Below are 17,602 nucleotides of genomic sequence, written 5' to 3' on the forward strand. Positions count from 1 at the left end.
TGATATCTTAAAGTTAGCCTCCCTAAGGGCGCCCCAAAAACTGCAACTGCATGATGCAATTCGTGGATGGTACGATGCATTTTATGCAATTATGAGCCGGTATCTTACAATCCTACAGACACTAACTCCCCTATCGAGTATTTCCAAAACGTGGTGACCCCATCACCAAAATAAAATACCTGGACGACCCCTCCCAACAAATCCACCGCCCCAGCCGAAGAAACTGACCAATCCCTAATATCAACGGTCTCTGAAATTGCGGTTCTGTTATGTTGGTTATACGTTAACATCGGACTGGAGAGTGGGTTTCTTTTTACCGGACGGTGCAAGGAACATCAGGTCTTTCATTTATTTTTATTGTTTGTTGAAAGCAACAATAATGTTTATTCTTAAATTGTCGATTTTAGCGCCTAAAACTGAGGCCTCCTTTGCCTGTCCAGGCTACGTTCTACTGTGCAATATAGACGCCTAGAATGTAGTTCCAACGTACGTCTTGAAATCCGTCAAGTTGTGTTGAGGGGCGTTTCTAATCGTTATCATTGTTCAGCACGTGGTGCAAAGAGATAGAGTTAATACCTTTATGATTAAATTAAACATGTATGCATAACACTATAATCTGGGCGGCAGAGAGAGATGTTCATTTTTAGATTTTACTGTACATGTGAACGTTGACAGTCATGTATAAGCTGAATACATTGGTGGTGTTTATGGCCATAGCATGCATAGTAAGTGTAAGCTATGCCCATATGAGAGTTACATATCCACCTGCCCGACGTTACGATTTCGATTGGTTGGACGATGTCGCAACACAGTTACCATGTGGAATGAGACCAGGTTAGTGAACATTTACTGATGAAGGGCCTTGTCTTGAAGGCATCACCCTTGGACAACACACATTAGACCTTGATAAAGCTTCCAGAGTTGAAATAAATAATAGTACTCAAATTGTTATAACGAGTGAAATAAGGACATCGCCGACTACAACCATAGTAGTCATGCAGGTGGTCACACTTGTAGATTTATTTTCATACTTTGTCGGAGATGAAAGTGACATGGAAACAGTGTGAAAATCTCTTGAAACAAAAAAGGAGCATCTGATTTTCAAACCACAGATGTGGTGTTAAGGATGGTGATTTATTCTTCATAACATCCGCACACTGACATTGTTACCTTGACTTGTATGACACGTTATCATAGTAACAGGTGATCTTCTATTCGTCAGCATATGGCGCGTAATCGATGCCAAAATTAACACCTTACATTTTGAGCCAACCTTCATTCAACTCTCGCCAAATTCAATCCAACAGTCGCCAACTTCATTCAACTCTTGCCAAATTCCATTCAACTGTCGCAAACTTCATTCAACTCTCATCAAATTCCATCCAATTGTAGCCAAACTTCATTCAACTCTTGCCAAATTCCATCCAATTGTACCCAAACTTCATTCAACTCTCGCCAAGTTTGCGTGTAATCCATGCCAAAATTAACACCTTACATTTTGAGCCAACCTTCATTCAACTCTCGCCAAATTCCATCCAATTCTCACGAAACTCGATGCAACTCGTTGCGCCGCGACTCCTTTGAATCAGACTCCCTAGATTACCTTTGAAGCTCAACTCATTTGATGACTCTGCATTCGTCTTGCTTTTTGAGCTGAACGCATTCGTGTCGGGGGCTATTCCGTGTTTTTTTTTTTTTGTTTTTTTTTTTGGGGGGGGGCGGCTTTGTTGGGGTGAACCATTTTGGAAATGGGCCCACTGCATGCGATTCAAATGAAGGCACTTTTGAGTTGAAACAAACCACACGTGATTTAGAGTCCACTGCATTTACTTTACGTATGTGAAGGTGATTCTATGTCATGCTATCGACTCTGATTTTACTTCCAATTGACGTGTGGACCGTGCCAGAATGTGGTACATGGCAGCCAACCCATAATTAAAGTGACCAACTTTGCCATACAACACGAGCCGTCACAACGCGTCATAGCGACGTCACATGACGTCATTAATATATTCATGTGTTTTCTGTCATTGACATGGGGGATCCAAAAATTTAACCCGAAAGTGTGTTGCGGAAGTCCAGATTTACAGTTCCAACAATGTCTTTCTCTCTACCTCCATCATGTCCATGGTTGTTGTGACAGTTAAATACCATGAACTGAAGTCATATCGGTATACCGAAGATTACTAAATCACACAACCAAGCGGAGGGATACAAAACAAGAGAGCGACTGATTGAGGAGCCCCATTTTTGGTTCCGAAACACTCAGTCAACGATCCCGGCCCAAAATGAACCAACGAGTTTAATGAGCATGCTACACGGCCAGTCGTACGACTGTTTACACTCGCGAACTACTGCACAATGAAATATCGGCCGTGTGTTAAAAGAATAATAATAATAATAACAAGGCAGTATTGCTGAAGGCAATGAGTACTTTGGCCGTGATAGAGTAATTTTGAGGACAATATATACTACTATTCAAATATGGTCTTGAATTTCCTCCTGTCAATTAGGCATTTGATTAACTGGTTATTAAACGAAGCAATGGCATGACAACGGCAAAATATGTCTAGCAACTTTTGTGGAGTTTGAGGCAGGGGTTCTTTATTTATAGTGAAAATTACTTAAACTCCTTAAATATTCAAATTATAGCAAATTTCTTTTGTTCTCGATGGTAGATGTATAATATTTAGATGGGCATATTTAGATTTCTACCCTATAGTTATCCCTACATACCAAAAATCGGACATCCAGCTCTGTTGGCTTGCTCAGAATTAGATATGCACATAATTAATGAGGTACAATATGTGGTGCCATAAGGTGTCCCATCATACCAAATATGAAGGGTGTAGCACTTGTGGTTACTAAGTTGTGGACAAATATATCTATTTGAGGTCAAAGGTCATTGAGGTCACGTGACATTTTGTCAAAATAATTGTATTGCTAAGTTATTCCTATATACCAAAAATCAGACCTCTAGCTCTATTGGCTCGCTCGCTTGAAAACAATCTCATAAACCTGGCCATATGGGCAACTGTGTATGGGCAGCTGGATGCTTGACTTCCCGGAGAAGGCGAGCTGTCACGTTCAAGCTCAGGATTATTTGTCGATCAAATTTCAGTAAATTTACCTTACCTAGATGAAATTTTGTCTATAGGCTGAAATTTCGCCGAATTTTGACGAAATTGCATCGATTTTCAGGTTCATATCAGACATTTTTGAGTTTTGAGTGCAGACAGAAATAAGTTTTGAGGCAACATGGCTGCGACCCCATGTTGACCCCGGTATCTGCTAAAGTGCGGGTTGCGGGCTGCGGGTTTTTAGAATTATGGCTAGATTTCTAATATATGTAATATGGCATTTAGTATATAAGAAATAAAACCTTTAGAATGTGTCTATTATCAATAATCATGATCAGGTCTATCGTACAGTATCCCTTTTCCTGCGAAGTCCATATTTCACCATCAGGTCAAGATGGTTAAAATTAATGAAACACTACTATATGGTGTATTTTAACGTAATACTGTATATTTGAAGGCTGTTGAAAACATCAATGCTGTAGACTTGATTTTTTGGACTAACGATGCTATAACAGACCAAACCAAATGGGTGAAAATACGTCATGTTTCTGAAAAAATCAAAATCTGCTAAACTAAAAGCGACGATTCCGAGGACCAATTTATTTATTCCGAGCTGCCTGGCCATTACAAATAATTAGGGATCTGAATCACTTTTCTTTCTTGCCATGGATGTGAGTGAGAAATATACGTAATACCAGACTGACAAAAAAAAAATCGCGCCTCGGAAATGTCGCCACTTATCGCGGAATGAAAATTGTTACATTTCTAGTATCAGGCCATAGGAAGTAAATTCTTTGTAATGCATCCATTCACAATTCGGTTCCAGGGCAACTCATACAGAAAATTAAACAATGCCTAGTTAAATGCAATGCATAAGGAAAGATTTGACTTAAAAGCGTAGAAGTGATGTGTATTGTAAATGCCGTGTATTTTTCATGAAATCTTTAAAAGAAAAAGACGTACAACAAAGGACTTAGTTTACTTTGCCGTTTCGGTTCAAGCGAGGTCGCGACCTCAGAGAACGACATTCTGCTAACATTTTACGCGAGAATTTCAGTGGGAAAAACACGCCGGTGCGTTGTCTTATTTTCAGGAATCGATCTAATAGGAATATTTTTGGATGAGTTTGTGTTCTGCAGCTCTCAAAAATTTATCTCCTAATATCATGAACGTATGACTTGCACCTGCAGTATGATAGTCGCTCCATGCCGGTATGCCCCCTTCAAGCATTTGATCCAGCGTGACTTTGAAAAGTTTCCTAGGACTATAATCGTGTTCACCACAATAAAATTATTTGAAACGGCGTTGAAAACGATTTTGAAAATTGTGCTTTTATCGGCGGTTGAACTAATCTGAAGTGTGAGAAGGGCGAAAATGATATCAAAAAACACACATTTTTTCATGCCCGCAACCCGCAGCCCGCAACCCGCAAAATAGCGCATCCGGTTGACCCCTAGCCCTGCGTACGATGGTATGTGCTACAGCTAACACACAGCATCGTACTCAGGGCTAGCGAGATAGAGTTGCCGACATCGACGGTTATTTACGAGAAGTGAATAAAAGACTATCATTTTTGGAAGCGATCGAGTAGCTGAGGTAGGCTGGGATACGACTTGGGCCCAAGAACGCTGAATTTCGGCAGTAATTTGGCTTTTTACGTGAAGTCCAAAAATGGATTTGAAATCACCGACCCTACGTACGGGTCTTTGCAGGGCTGTGGTGAGCGGGGCTATTAGCTGTAGCGGAACACACAGCATCGTACGCAGGGCTAGTTGACCCCAAGTGAAAATGTGTTCGCGATCAAATCTTCCTATATTTTTTTCAGAATTTTCGACAAAATCATGGCTTCTTAAATCTTTTGTAAAATATAAAATACTAAAATAAAAATGCGATGTGCCATGTCTCCAGATTTCTAAAACATCGTTCGTTGACCGTTCGACGGAATACTCATTTCGCAAACTTGTGACGCAGTTGAAATTCAATACTGACCGCCAAATAATCTTAATGAGACGAGATCATTCTAGACCCCGGTTCTAGACATCCTCCAAATTATCCAACCATTCGCGTTAGAGTTCAGCTCGCTTAGAATATCATAACATTCTTCGGCCTTCGTTTAGATCGACCCTAATCTCTCCCATTTAGGAAATAAATAGCCTACACATGCTACCTCGACAAAACTTCGTGCACCATCCAGGACCAAATGCACTACAAATCTGTCTTGACGTCATCATCTCCTTACATGGTAATCGGCATACCGTATTTTTTAGCAAAGGAGACACAGAATACGTCGGAGTATTCAGTTTCAAAACGTATTACATTGTGTGATGTTGTCAAAAAAAGGTAATGTTACTGCAGTGGTATAAATTACAAAACACAAAAGTTCAAATCAGTTTATTTTGGACTGGCTTTACCCAACATTTCATATTGTTTCTTATGCCAGATTTGACCACGTACTTACTGGCGACCCCTTTACATGCAAATTTTGTGTCAAATGGTGTGTTCTCCTGGAAAAACAAACGTACGATTTCTATATGAAGGAGGCGAAATTTGCCCTCAAAACTCGAAACCACCCCTTTATGAGGTGTACCTAGCTATTTTGAACGAGCTTCTCGAATCTGCAGCTCTATTTCGAAATGATGGTCTGGTTTTCTCAGCTCAAGGATAAGTGTTCTCCATCGCTGTGGGCATTACTATTCTCAACTGGGGGTACAGTTTCCAGCCGTAATGTTTTTCATTGTGTCCGGGATATAAAACCTTTCCTTTTCAAACTTTCACTTTGATTAACACTAGTCCACATCTTGTCAGCGATTAAACATGTTTCAAGTTTAAATGTTAAATTCTGGTCTCGAGCCCTCCTGTTCAACCAAACTGAAATTACCCCTCCCACTTTGGCTCGTCCAGTGGGTGTAGCAAGGGTCGTGCCATCGCCTAGGAAACGGAGGGTGCATTAATCGTTGCATTTCGATGCACATTTTGATTATATTCAGAAGATTTTGTGGCAAAAACTCAGATAGAGAAGCATTTATATTCACATCTCACTTATTCATGACTGGCTGAGAGCAGCACTTCCATTAAGTTAGCATCATTACGCCATTTATTATGCCAAGAAAGATGAAGCCAAGACATTTTGCCCTCCCTGGTCTCAGCTAGAAATGGTTATACCTTACAGAGTTTTTTCCCACGGAATGAAAACAAATGTACTTGGGCTGAGGCCCAAGTACAATAATAATAATAATATTTTTTATTGCTTGCTTGTAAATATAGGATTTACATCACATTTGTGGCAATAAAAGTGTGATACAAAAATAAGTTAAAATTTTCTTCAATAAAGATAAAGTATTACAGTATAATAATAGTAGATAATAATAAATATAACTAGGTATTTCTTTGTTTATATAAAGTAAAAATATAATCGAATATGTATAAACAATGCCCGGATGTTGGATTGATTGCGAGGAAAAATAATACATAATGTATTAAAATTTGCCAAGTTTTCTTTTGATACCACAAGTCGTACGGTGATATGGAGGATTTTTCGATCATGGCTGGTCTGATTACGGGGTCTTGGCGATGCACATGGGGAGAAGAAAAAAGTAGTCTCGTATCGATTTTCTTCACGACCGGTCGTTGGGATAAACATCGAGAGAAAATAAAGTATATTTTCAAAGTTTTTCCTTCGAAACGGGTCGTAGGGTCGTTGCTGTAAAGTGTTGAATTTTTCTCCAACATTTTAATCCACGACCGGTCGTAAGGTCGTGGCTCATACGTAGAGATTTTTAATTTATTTTACCACATACGTAAATTACATGTTTACCTACGCCGCTCATTGATTTTATTCCAAAATTTCCTTTCAGTTATTTTATAAATCATATCAAACTGCGCACTCTCTGTGACACAAATTCATCAGCCGGGTTCTGGGCAATTTACTGCAAATCCAGAAAGATAGCAGAACTCAGAATTAACTTAGAGGTAGTTCCATATAAGTTTTATCGAAATAGGTACTTTCTAAATCTTTAAATGCTTGCGTTATGGTAGGTGTCAAAATTAACGATCTGATTTCCTTACAAAATGAGAGGCCGCGCTGGTCGCCATGCTAATCAGACGATACTAGCGATCCTGGCAGGCAGGCTATGACCTCTGCCTATTCTTAGTTTAATGTTAAAACCATAAAACCAAGAAATCTAGTTGTTGTTGTTATTATTATTGTTGTCTGTATTGTTGTTCATGTTTATTAGTCGTGATGTTGTTGTTGACAAATGGAATTCAACTAATATAAATGTTGTGTTGTGGCAGTTTCAAACGCAATGTAGATGCCATTGGAAACGCTACAAGGACACCATCATTCTTTGACATGATGTATAGCAACGTACACTCTCTCCATGTGCATGTGCACAACCCCACGACCGGTCGTGAACGAAAAACTTTGAAAAACTACTTTATTTTCTCCTGAATTGCATCGCCACGACCCCACGACCTGTCGTGAAGGAAAAACTTTGAAAAACATATTCTATTTCTCTCGGCATTTATCACCACGACTCTAAGATCGATCGCGAAGGAAAAACTTCTAAAAATATTACTCTATTTTATCCCGACTCGTATTTTATCGATGTCGATACGGTCAATGCACTGTGAAAATATTGTATGACTTGATGGTTTAGGCTTGGTACAGTACACTATATACGCAAATTGTCGGAGTTGAAGTCTGAAACTTTAAAAAATCAGGTGGTAAACAAAATTATGAAAAGCCTCCGCTGGACAAAAAATTGTGAACGACCTCCCCGAAAATAATTATAAAATCTGAAGTTGTCGATGATGTAGGAATCTCCAGGTAACCATGCTTTAAGGTAATCTGCACATTGCAAAAATGTCCAGTATTTTTGTAAATTGTTCTCTTACATTAATTCGATTGTAAAGGATATATCCTTAAGCCATTTCCTGTCGATTTTTATGATTTCCATTTTTTTTTGGTCTGACAATGCGATTGTAACGACTACGAATTTAGCAGGCTAATATTCGACCCGTAAAACATTGCCAGCTGTACGCATACATTGTGTGAAGTTGTAACCTCCACAAATGTAATAATCTCCACAAATGTAATATCAACCACAATTGTAATAAAATGCACCCATAAATGTAATATCACCCATAAATGTAACAAAAATCAACCATAAATGTAATAAAAACACCAACCACAAATGTAATAAATGGTAACCATAAATGTAATAAAAAAACACCCATAAATGTAATACTTATCAACCATAAATGTAATAAATCTATTTTCTCGTTGCAATTGAGGAATTAGCCCTTAAATATTGATCTATGTAATAAGGAAAGCAACTCCACACATTATTCATTCTTAATTGTTTGTGTTTAGTGTGTTTTGCATATTTGAAAGTGCACTTTACGTTTCCCTGTTTTGTGTACAGAACTGATTGGCCATGGCTAGACACAGCTGTAATCTGAACGTCAGTGCAGTCTCTACTCCAGAGTGGGGAAGACTGTATAACACTACGATCCTTTAACACCGTTTTTTTCGAAAATTGCCGTACTTTCTTAATCAATCGCCTCAAATTCGTCTTCAGTGGATAAATTGCTTGGAATAATCGATAGATCGTCTGTATTCCTATGTTGTCCCACTTGAAGTTTGTCCCTTCACTAGGGATGCCAGGATGTCTAATTTTGTTCTACTGTGTTCAAGGTAGTGTTCGTATTGTTTTTTACTAGATTGAAATATATGTTCTCGTCAACATGTTTTGTGTCGTAAGTTTCTGTTATAAGGCTTTATATTTCTCTGTTATTTGTTCTGAGTCATCTGTCATAAACGTTGTGTGGTATCACTGGTTGACGAGTTATTTTGACGCTTCCTTATTATGTAATTATCAGTGTCTAGAACTGCTGCTCAACTTCCATTATCTAACGGTTAGATCAGTACCTCGCCGTTTTCTGATAGCACTCTCAAAGTATTCTATTCTGTGTTTCGGAAAGGAAACCTAGTTTCAGGAAAGTATGCAATAACATTACACTAGTCTTATTAAAGTTATTATTTACTCAGGGCATTGATAAACAAATGATCACATATGCAAGTTCAAGTTTATTACATTTATGGTTGAGTTTTATTACATTTATGGTTAATTTGTTTATTACATTGTGGTTGCGGGTTGTTACATTAATGGTTGACTATTTTATTACATTTGTGGAGATTATTACATTTGTGGAGGTTACAGTTGCCCTCATTTTCCTTATAGAGTAGTCACAGAAATGAATAGCGCGCAGAACAAACAGTATAGAGAGAAATTTAAAACAGTGCGGAGAATTGTGTCCCAGCAGGGAAATTTGAAACAGCCTGCGGAGAAATTTTAAACAGTAGAGAAATTTAAAAAGGCGCCAAGAATTTCAAACAGCACGGAGATTTTTACACAGCGCGGACAGTTTTCAACAGCGCCGAGATTTTTACACACCGCCATGATTTATTTTACACAGCGCGGAGATTTTTACACAGCGCGGAGAATTTCCAAGAGCGCGGAGATAAATTTCACGCAGCGCGGACAATTGTCGTTTTCGTCCATGGTAATCGAGCGACACGATGACATCGTAAAAACCAGATATGAACTGTAAATGCTCACGTGTTTCATTATATATTGCAGTTATGTGTAAATTTGAACCTTTGCCACATGTTTGCAACTTCATTGAAAGTATTATGATCAACATAATGGACATAATTCACCACAGATTAACTCTATAGGTCATTGAGTATTCAAATATGTAATTAGCTGAAAAAAATATTAATTTCTTTGACTACTGTCATTGTATCACCACTTTATATAGCAAGTGTAATTGCCTTTGGTCAAGTCCTTCAAACTATATATTCCAAACTTTGAAAGCTCATTAGATATGCAAACTATAAATTAGCTGACATGAAAACTTACATGCGAAATGACCTCCAATATTGATATAACCTGGTATAATCATCAATGTACATAGAATGTTATGCCAATTTTGATCAAATAAATCCAAGTATATATCCCTAATTAGGAAAGTTCATTAAATACACAAATTAGAAATTGGCTGAAGCAAAAATGCTTAATGCCTTTCAATAAAGTTAGCCTACATAATAGTATCTTTAATGTACATAGCAAATTTCATCAATTTTGGTCATGTAAATTCAAATATATATCCCTAATTTCAAAAATTCATTAAATATGCAAATTAGGAGCTGGATGAAGTAAAAATACTTAATGACTTTTAATAATGTCGTATCATAGTATCTTTAATGTACATAGCAAGTTTCGTCAACTTTGGTATTGTCAATACAGATAAATATCCCTGATTATGAAAGTTCATTAAATGTGCAAATAAGGAATTGGCTAAACTTCAAATGCTTAATGACTTTCAATAATGTTCTATTATAGTATCTTTAATGTACATAGCCAGTTTCATCAACTTTGGTCTCGTCAATTCAGATAAATACCCCTAATTAGGAAAGTTCATAAAATATGCAAATTAGGAATTGGCTGATGAAAAAATGCTTAATGACATTTAATCATATTCTATCATAGTATCTTTAATGTACAAAGCAAGTTTCATCAATTTTGGTCATGTAACTTCAAATATATAGCCTTAATTTCAAAAGGTCATTAAATATGTAAATTAGGATTTGGATGAAGTAAAATGCTTAATGACTTTCAATAACGTTAAATCATAGTATCTTCAATATGCATACCAAGTTTTGTCAATTTTGATCAAGTAAATCCAGATATATACTCCTAATTAGGAAATTTCATTAAACATACAAATTAGTAATTATCTTTCAGATCACCCCTTAATATCTTTCAAAGCTGATATATCTTGGTGTGATCAACATTTGTAGCGAATCTCATCAAATTGTGTGCAGTCGTTGTCAATATATATCAGTTTTTTCTAAAATCATTAATTATGCAAAAATGAGCAAAAAGTAAGCAAGCCACACCTACCAAAAACTAATCAGTTCTTGCCATTTGCAAACTGAATCTATGTATTAGATTTGATTCTGATCTGATGAGCCGTTTTTGAGATATTGAGTACACAGACAGACAGACAGACAGACAGACACACAGACAGACACACAGACAGACAGACATCGCTGCGACATATGCCCACGTGTGTCAACACGTGAGCAAACGAGGCAACGCGACGGGCAACTCAAGTCGCTCTTTGCACTGCACATACTATATGTCGGGTCATTTTTTTCAGATCCCCTGGCTCACTGACAGAAAACACCTGAATACGTCATATGACGTTGTATGACGCGTTGTGACGTCTCATAAGCTTCGTGTTGTCGGGGCACAGTTAGTCACTTTAATGATGGGTTGGTTTATTGTAAACACATTGTGGCACACACAGTACAGTAAATTTCCCATAATTCATTGCGATTTGTATCCTCAGAGATTCCCCAGAGAAGGCTACCAGGTCTCCCATGTGTAGACAAATTCATAGACTAGTTGTAAAAATTCTGAAAACGTACTTTTAAGAACACCATTCTTCTCAATTCTCATTTTAAATGATTTGGAAAATTATGCAAGATTGAGAGAGGAGATAGCATTTATGTAAAATTTTCCACTGATTGTGTCTTCAGCCATACAGAATAATGTGATGGAAAGTAGGGAGACCAGTTGCACCTGTTTTTTGAAACAAAAGGATATTGATTTTTTCCAATGGAAATGACAAAAGAAATTTGCATTCTAAGTTTTCTCAGAGAATGATCCCTTCAGTTCGTCATAACTTGCTGCCTAAAAAGTATGGCATTTGTAGTACCTACAGAACATGACTTCAATGGTTGTTTAATGGTTATTTTGAAATTTTTGCTGAAATCTCTAAACGTACTTTTACTGGATATTATTTAACAATTATCCTGATGCTGAACATTAGTGCTTATATGCAGAACTGAAAAAGTTTTTAGAAAAGTAACCTTCATGGATACAAATCAAAGAGAATTGTGGGTAATTTATTGTACTGTGGCACAGTCTACTTGAAGAACCAGATATGAACTGAAAATGCTCACGTGTTTCATTATATATTGCATTTATGTGCAAGTTTGAACCTTTGCTACATGCTTTGCTACATTTAAAGTGGTATGATCAACACAATGAATTTCACCACAGATCAATTCTAAAGGTCATTAAGTATTCAAATATGTAATTAGCTGAAATAAAAATAATTAATTTCTTTGAGTACTGTCATTGTATCACAATATAGCATGTGTAATTACCTTTGGTCAAGTCCTTCAAGCTCTATATGCCAAACCATGAAAGCTTGTTAGCTATTTATGCAAATTATGAATTAGCTGACATGAAAATGCAAAATGACTTTCAATACTGTTATAACCTGGTATAATGATCAATGTACACAGCATGTTTCGCCAAATTTTATCAAGTAAATGCCAGTATATATCCCTAATTTGGAAGGTTCATTAAATATGCATATTGGGAATTGGCTGAAAAAAATGTCAAATGACTTTCAATAATCTTGTATCATAGTATCTTTAATGTACATAGCAAGTTTTGCCAACTTTGGTCAAGTCAAAACAGATAAATATCGCTAATAAATGCGGGATATCGGACCGCAGGCGGGCGAAGATTGCATTATAAGCGCGCCAACCCAAACTCACTGCATGGACATCACATTTACGAAATCGAAGTCCAAAGTCAACTACGTCATTGTTAGAATAAGAGAGGTTTTCCATAACACGGGAGCATACCACCACAAATTTTGCACAGATGGCGTTGCACTGGCATTGAAAAAGGGTGCATGGGAGCATGGGAACGCGGGCAGTTTCCCTCGCTATGGGTAGGAAATGCATTGAGCAAGACACACTTCCGGGTTCGCAAAAAACGAGGATCCCATTTACGGGGCGCTCAAATATAACTATTTGCTGTGATACATAGCAGAGGCGTATATGTTTGTGATGCTGAGAATAACATCAGTAAATAAATGACGGGTTTTAAAAGTTGACGTTTTTTGCGATGAAACAGACTTCTGAAGGTAGCTCGCTTGGGGAACACGTCATCCCGGCCGCTGTCCGCTTTGACCCCAGTAATTCACACTGGTTTTGGTCGGCCCCAGGTTAGGAACGCACACAGGGAATGCACAGCGTACACTGCGTACGTACGCAGGGCTAGCGAGAGAGTTGCCGACATCGACGGTTATTTACGAAAAAAGAATAAAAGACTGGCATTTTTGGAAGCGATCGAGTAGCTGAGGTAGGCAGGGATACGACTTGGGCCCAAGAACGCTGAATTTCGGCAGTAATTTGGCTTTTTACGTCAAGTCCAAAAATGGATTTGAAGTCACCAACTCTACGTACGGGTCTTTGCAGGGCTGTGGTGAGCGGGGCTATTAGGGGTGGACCATTTGATATCCTGGGGGGGGGGGCTTGGAAGATTGGTGGAGAGCCATTATTTTTTTCCACGTGCTTCACCATGAATTATTTTTTTTCTACAGGGCATATGCTGGCAACTTTTTTTTTCACTTTCCTTCTTCGAGATATATTTTTTTTTTACCAAATGTTGGTGCAATGTTTGTTTGCTTGTTTTTTCACACCCAGTAACAAGATGCTGTTCTATCGCACACAGACTATATTCAAGAAACTAAATAAAGATATGTAAATACATGTACATTTTTTATTCACTTTACAAAAACATATTTGTAAAATCATGTACATTTATGGCATTTACTTGTCAGTGTTGTCCTTACATTGAAAGTAGCCGGGTAATTTAAGAAAGTAGATGGGTGGACTGCGAGGGAGCAAAGCGACTGAGTGGCGAGTGAGCGTAGCGAACGAGGGGGGGAGAGCGCGAGAGGGGGGTGTCCCCCCTCTCGCAAGGCGAAAAATGAAATTTTGGAGTGGAAATGGTTTTCTCTGGTGGCATCTGAGGTGACATTTACAGACTGAAACAGTACTTTTGTTGTGTGTCTTAGACGTGGCTCACATACAACAAAACAAACAAACATGATTTTGTTTTTGTTTGTATTATTTATGACACACTTATGGTTTTATTTGCAGTGAAGATGTAACATTTAATCTTAAATCACCTGCTGTCTGCTCATTTCATTGCCCATTTCCCATTCTTCATTACCACATAGTAGTTTCCCCAAAACCATCAAACTCATTCAATTCTAATCAAAACACATTCGCTTTTGTTAAGAAAAACATTGGTAAGATAATTCACTATAACAGTGTTCGCATTTACGAATAAAACATGCGTATATAGAAACCTCATAACAATGAAAAAATGTGTAGAGAGTCGATCCAATGCGTAATAATATTACGCATTGGATTGAGTCTCTACGCATTTTTCATTGTTATGAGTTTTCTATACGCAAACGATAATAGTAAAATGTTTGCAGGCTGTCTCTCTTCTTGTGGTATTTTGACAAAATCCATACATTCAGATTTACACATTTCTGGAAAACACTGGTGAGCAATTTCAATTTCAGCATACTTCCTCTAATCAGAAGGTCATGTATACTGTACAATTGTTCATATTCAGTTATTGTTCCTCAAGCTTGAAATGGTTTATGCTTTATAAAACTCCAGAGCTGCTGCTTGATTTTTATTGATGCTGCAGTGTACATCGAACAATTGCCAAGATTTTTTTTTTCCGAGTCGCAATGGTCCATAATTATTTTTCCATCAGCCACTTAAAGCCAGATTTTTTTTTTCGAGCAACTCCACCTGGCATCTTTTTTTTTCCCCAAATCTTCCAAGCCCCCCCCAGGATATCAAATGGTCCACCCCTTAGCTGTAGCGGAACACACAGCATCGTACGCAGGGCTAAGAACGTATGTACTCATTTCTGGCGATCGAGCAGCGAGGGAAACAATCAATTACCAAGGATAAAGCTAATTTGCTAAACGATATTTTATCTTGAATAGTGAGTTGAATGAGTAATAAAATATCATATTTTGGCACCATTTTACAAGTGGTATAGCCACAAACTGATGACGTCAAATCACCATACACAATACACAGTGCCACAATTACAAGGCATCTGTGTTTTGTGTACGGCGATTTGACGTCATCAGTTTGTGGCTATACCACTTGTAAAATGGTGCCAATATTTTTAATGTTCAATACGAGGTTGAAACACGGAGGGACCGTGGTTGAAACCAGAGCTATCCAGCTGTAGCCAACCTGGACAAGCACTTTTCACAGCGCCCTCAAACAGTCGATTGTTTTCACTTGTCATACGCGGCATAACAGAAAAATTAAAACTTTCATAACTTCATTAATATCCAAGCCACGCCCACCAAAACCTTTTCAGTTCTAGCCATTTGAATTCTGAAGATGTCTACCAAATTTGACTGAAATACGTTCAGCCGTTTTTGAGAAAATGGACCCACAGACAGACAGACAGACACACAGACAGACAGACAGACAGACGGACAGACAGACAGACAGACAGACAGACCGACATCGCTGCGACATATGCTCACGTGTGTGAACACGTGAGCAAACCAGATATGAACTGAAAATGCTCACGTGTTTCATTATATATTGCATTTATGTGCAAGTTTGAACCTTTGCTACATGCTTTGCTACATTTAAAGTGTTATGATCAACACAATGAATTTCACCACAGATCAATTCTAAAGGTCATTAAGTATTCAAATATGTAATTAGCTGAAATAAAAATAATTAATTTCTTTGAGTACTGTCATTGTATCACAATATAGCATGTGTAATTACCTTTGGTCAAGTCCTTCAAGCTCTATATGCCAAACCGTGAAAGCTTGTTAGCTATTTATGCAAATTATGAATTAGCTGACATGAAAATGCAAAATGACTTTCAATACTGTTATAACCTGGTATAATGATCAATGTACACAGCATGTTTTGCCAAATTTTATCAAGTAAATGCCAGTATATATCCCTAATTTGGAAGGTTCATTAAATATGCATATTGGGAATTGGCTGAAAAAAATGTCAAATGACTTTCAATAATCTTGTATCATAGTATCTTTAATGTACATAGCAAGTTTTGCCAACTTTGGTCAAGTCAAAACAGATAAAGATCGCTAATAAATGCGGGATATCGGACCGCAGGCGGGCGAAGATTACATTATAAGCGCGCCAACCCAAACTCACTGCATGGACATCACATTTACGAAATCGAAGTCCAAAGTCAACTACGTCATTGTTAGAATAAGAGAGGTTTTCCATCACACGGGAGCATACCACCACAAATTTTGCACAGATGGCGTTGCACTGGCATTGAAAAAGGGTGCATGGGAGCATGGGAACGCGGGCAGTTTCCCTCGCTATGGGTAGGAAATGCATTGAGCAAGACACACTTCCGGGTTCGCAAAAAAACGAGGATCCCATTTACGGGGCGCTCAAATATAACTATTTGCTGTGATACATAGCAGAGGCGTATATGTTTGTGATGCTGAGAATAACATCAGTAAATAAATGACGGGTTTTAAAAGTTGACGTTTTTTGCGATGAAACAGACTTCTGAAGGTAGCTCGCTTGGGGAACACGTCACACGTCACCTCCGGCCGCTGTCCGCTTTTACCCCAGTAATTCACACTGGTTTTGGTCGGCCCCAGGTACCCAAGTCACTTCGACCCCGTCACACTTTTGCCTATATGTCCACGGAGACGATTCAACATGTTCCACAACAAAGCCAAGACAAAAATTGAAAATATCAATAAAATGGCTTCACAAAGGCTGAAATACACGATACTCGATGAAGTATGAAGTTTATGAAATGAAATCAAAATTGACAACACAAGTGTTTGTCTCGGGTAATACCACTTGAAGTTGAACTATTCTACAGACTGTTTTTTCCATACAGTGCAGTATTTGTCAGTGACAAATTAATCTTTGCAATACATTTTTTTGCGATGAGCTGGAAATTTGATTAATATCGAGTTAATGTACATAAATATTCCGTTATTTACTGGGACACGTTTATTTTCTCGATCCGCTATCTGCGGACTACGTGCTGAAGTACATTGACTGTTCATGTCAACGATCGTTTCTCCCTCTGCAGAGTTTCTGTATCCCGTTCAACAACGCTGTACCTCGATCACACGATAGTGACGCTATGTAGCTGTGCAGTATTGAAACTTATCATAAAATGGCCACCTCGTCTAACAGTAACACGTATTGTCGGGATTATCGTACGGAAAAAAGACTGCAAAAGTAAGACTTATGAATCTTCATCAGAATTGAACACATCATGATTGTACACGAGTATCAACCGTGAATGCACGTTGAGCTCGGCAGTTACACAAGCATGGTACGCTACATGCATAGCCCTACGAGTATGCGACAGTGTCCGGCTTTGGCTACGCCGCCTACCGGAGGTGGGAGGCGGCGTAGCCAAAGCCGGACACTCTCGTCATACTCGTAGGGCTATAGCTACATGCACTGCCGCGATGCCGATCGTATGCATTCCAAGGCCTATCCCGGAATTTGTTTCACAAACAACCTCAAAGGAGAGCAAACATACTTCTATGGACAATGACGAACACGTTTC

General features: G+C 38.2%; 1 protein-coding gene across 3 annotated transcripts in view; it reads left to right on the forward strand.

Annotated features, from left to right (window-relative positions):
- Window positions 1-611: 611 nt before the first annotated feature.
- LOC139140857 (uncharacterized) overlaps window positions 612-17,602 on the forward strand; it is a 126,418-nt gene continuing 109,427 nt past the window's right edge. For 2 of the 3 annotated variants that reach the window (XM_070710703.1, XM_070713662.1), the window contains exon 1: window positions 616-834. In XM_070710703.1, coding sequence (XP_070566804.1) covers window positions 678-834 — 157 coding nt within the window. In that variant the 5' untranslated portion in view covers window positions 616-677. Of the gene's footprint in view, window positions 835-17,602 lie in introns of all 3 variants that reach the window. The other variant, XM_070712946.1, reaches the window with a different exon arrangement.

Source organism: Ptychodera flava, chromosome 1 (genome assembly GCF_041260155.1).
Source record: "Ptychodera flava strain L36383 chromosome 1, AS_Pfla_20210202, whole genome shotgun sequence".
In the NCBI taxonomy this organism is placed as follows: domain Eukaryota; kingdom Metazoa; phylum Hemichordata; class Enteropneusta; family Ptychoderidae; genus Ptychodera; species Ptychodera flava.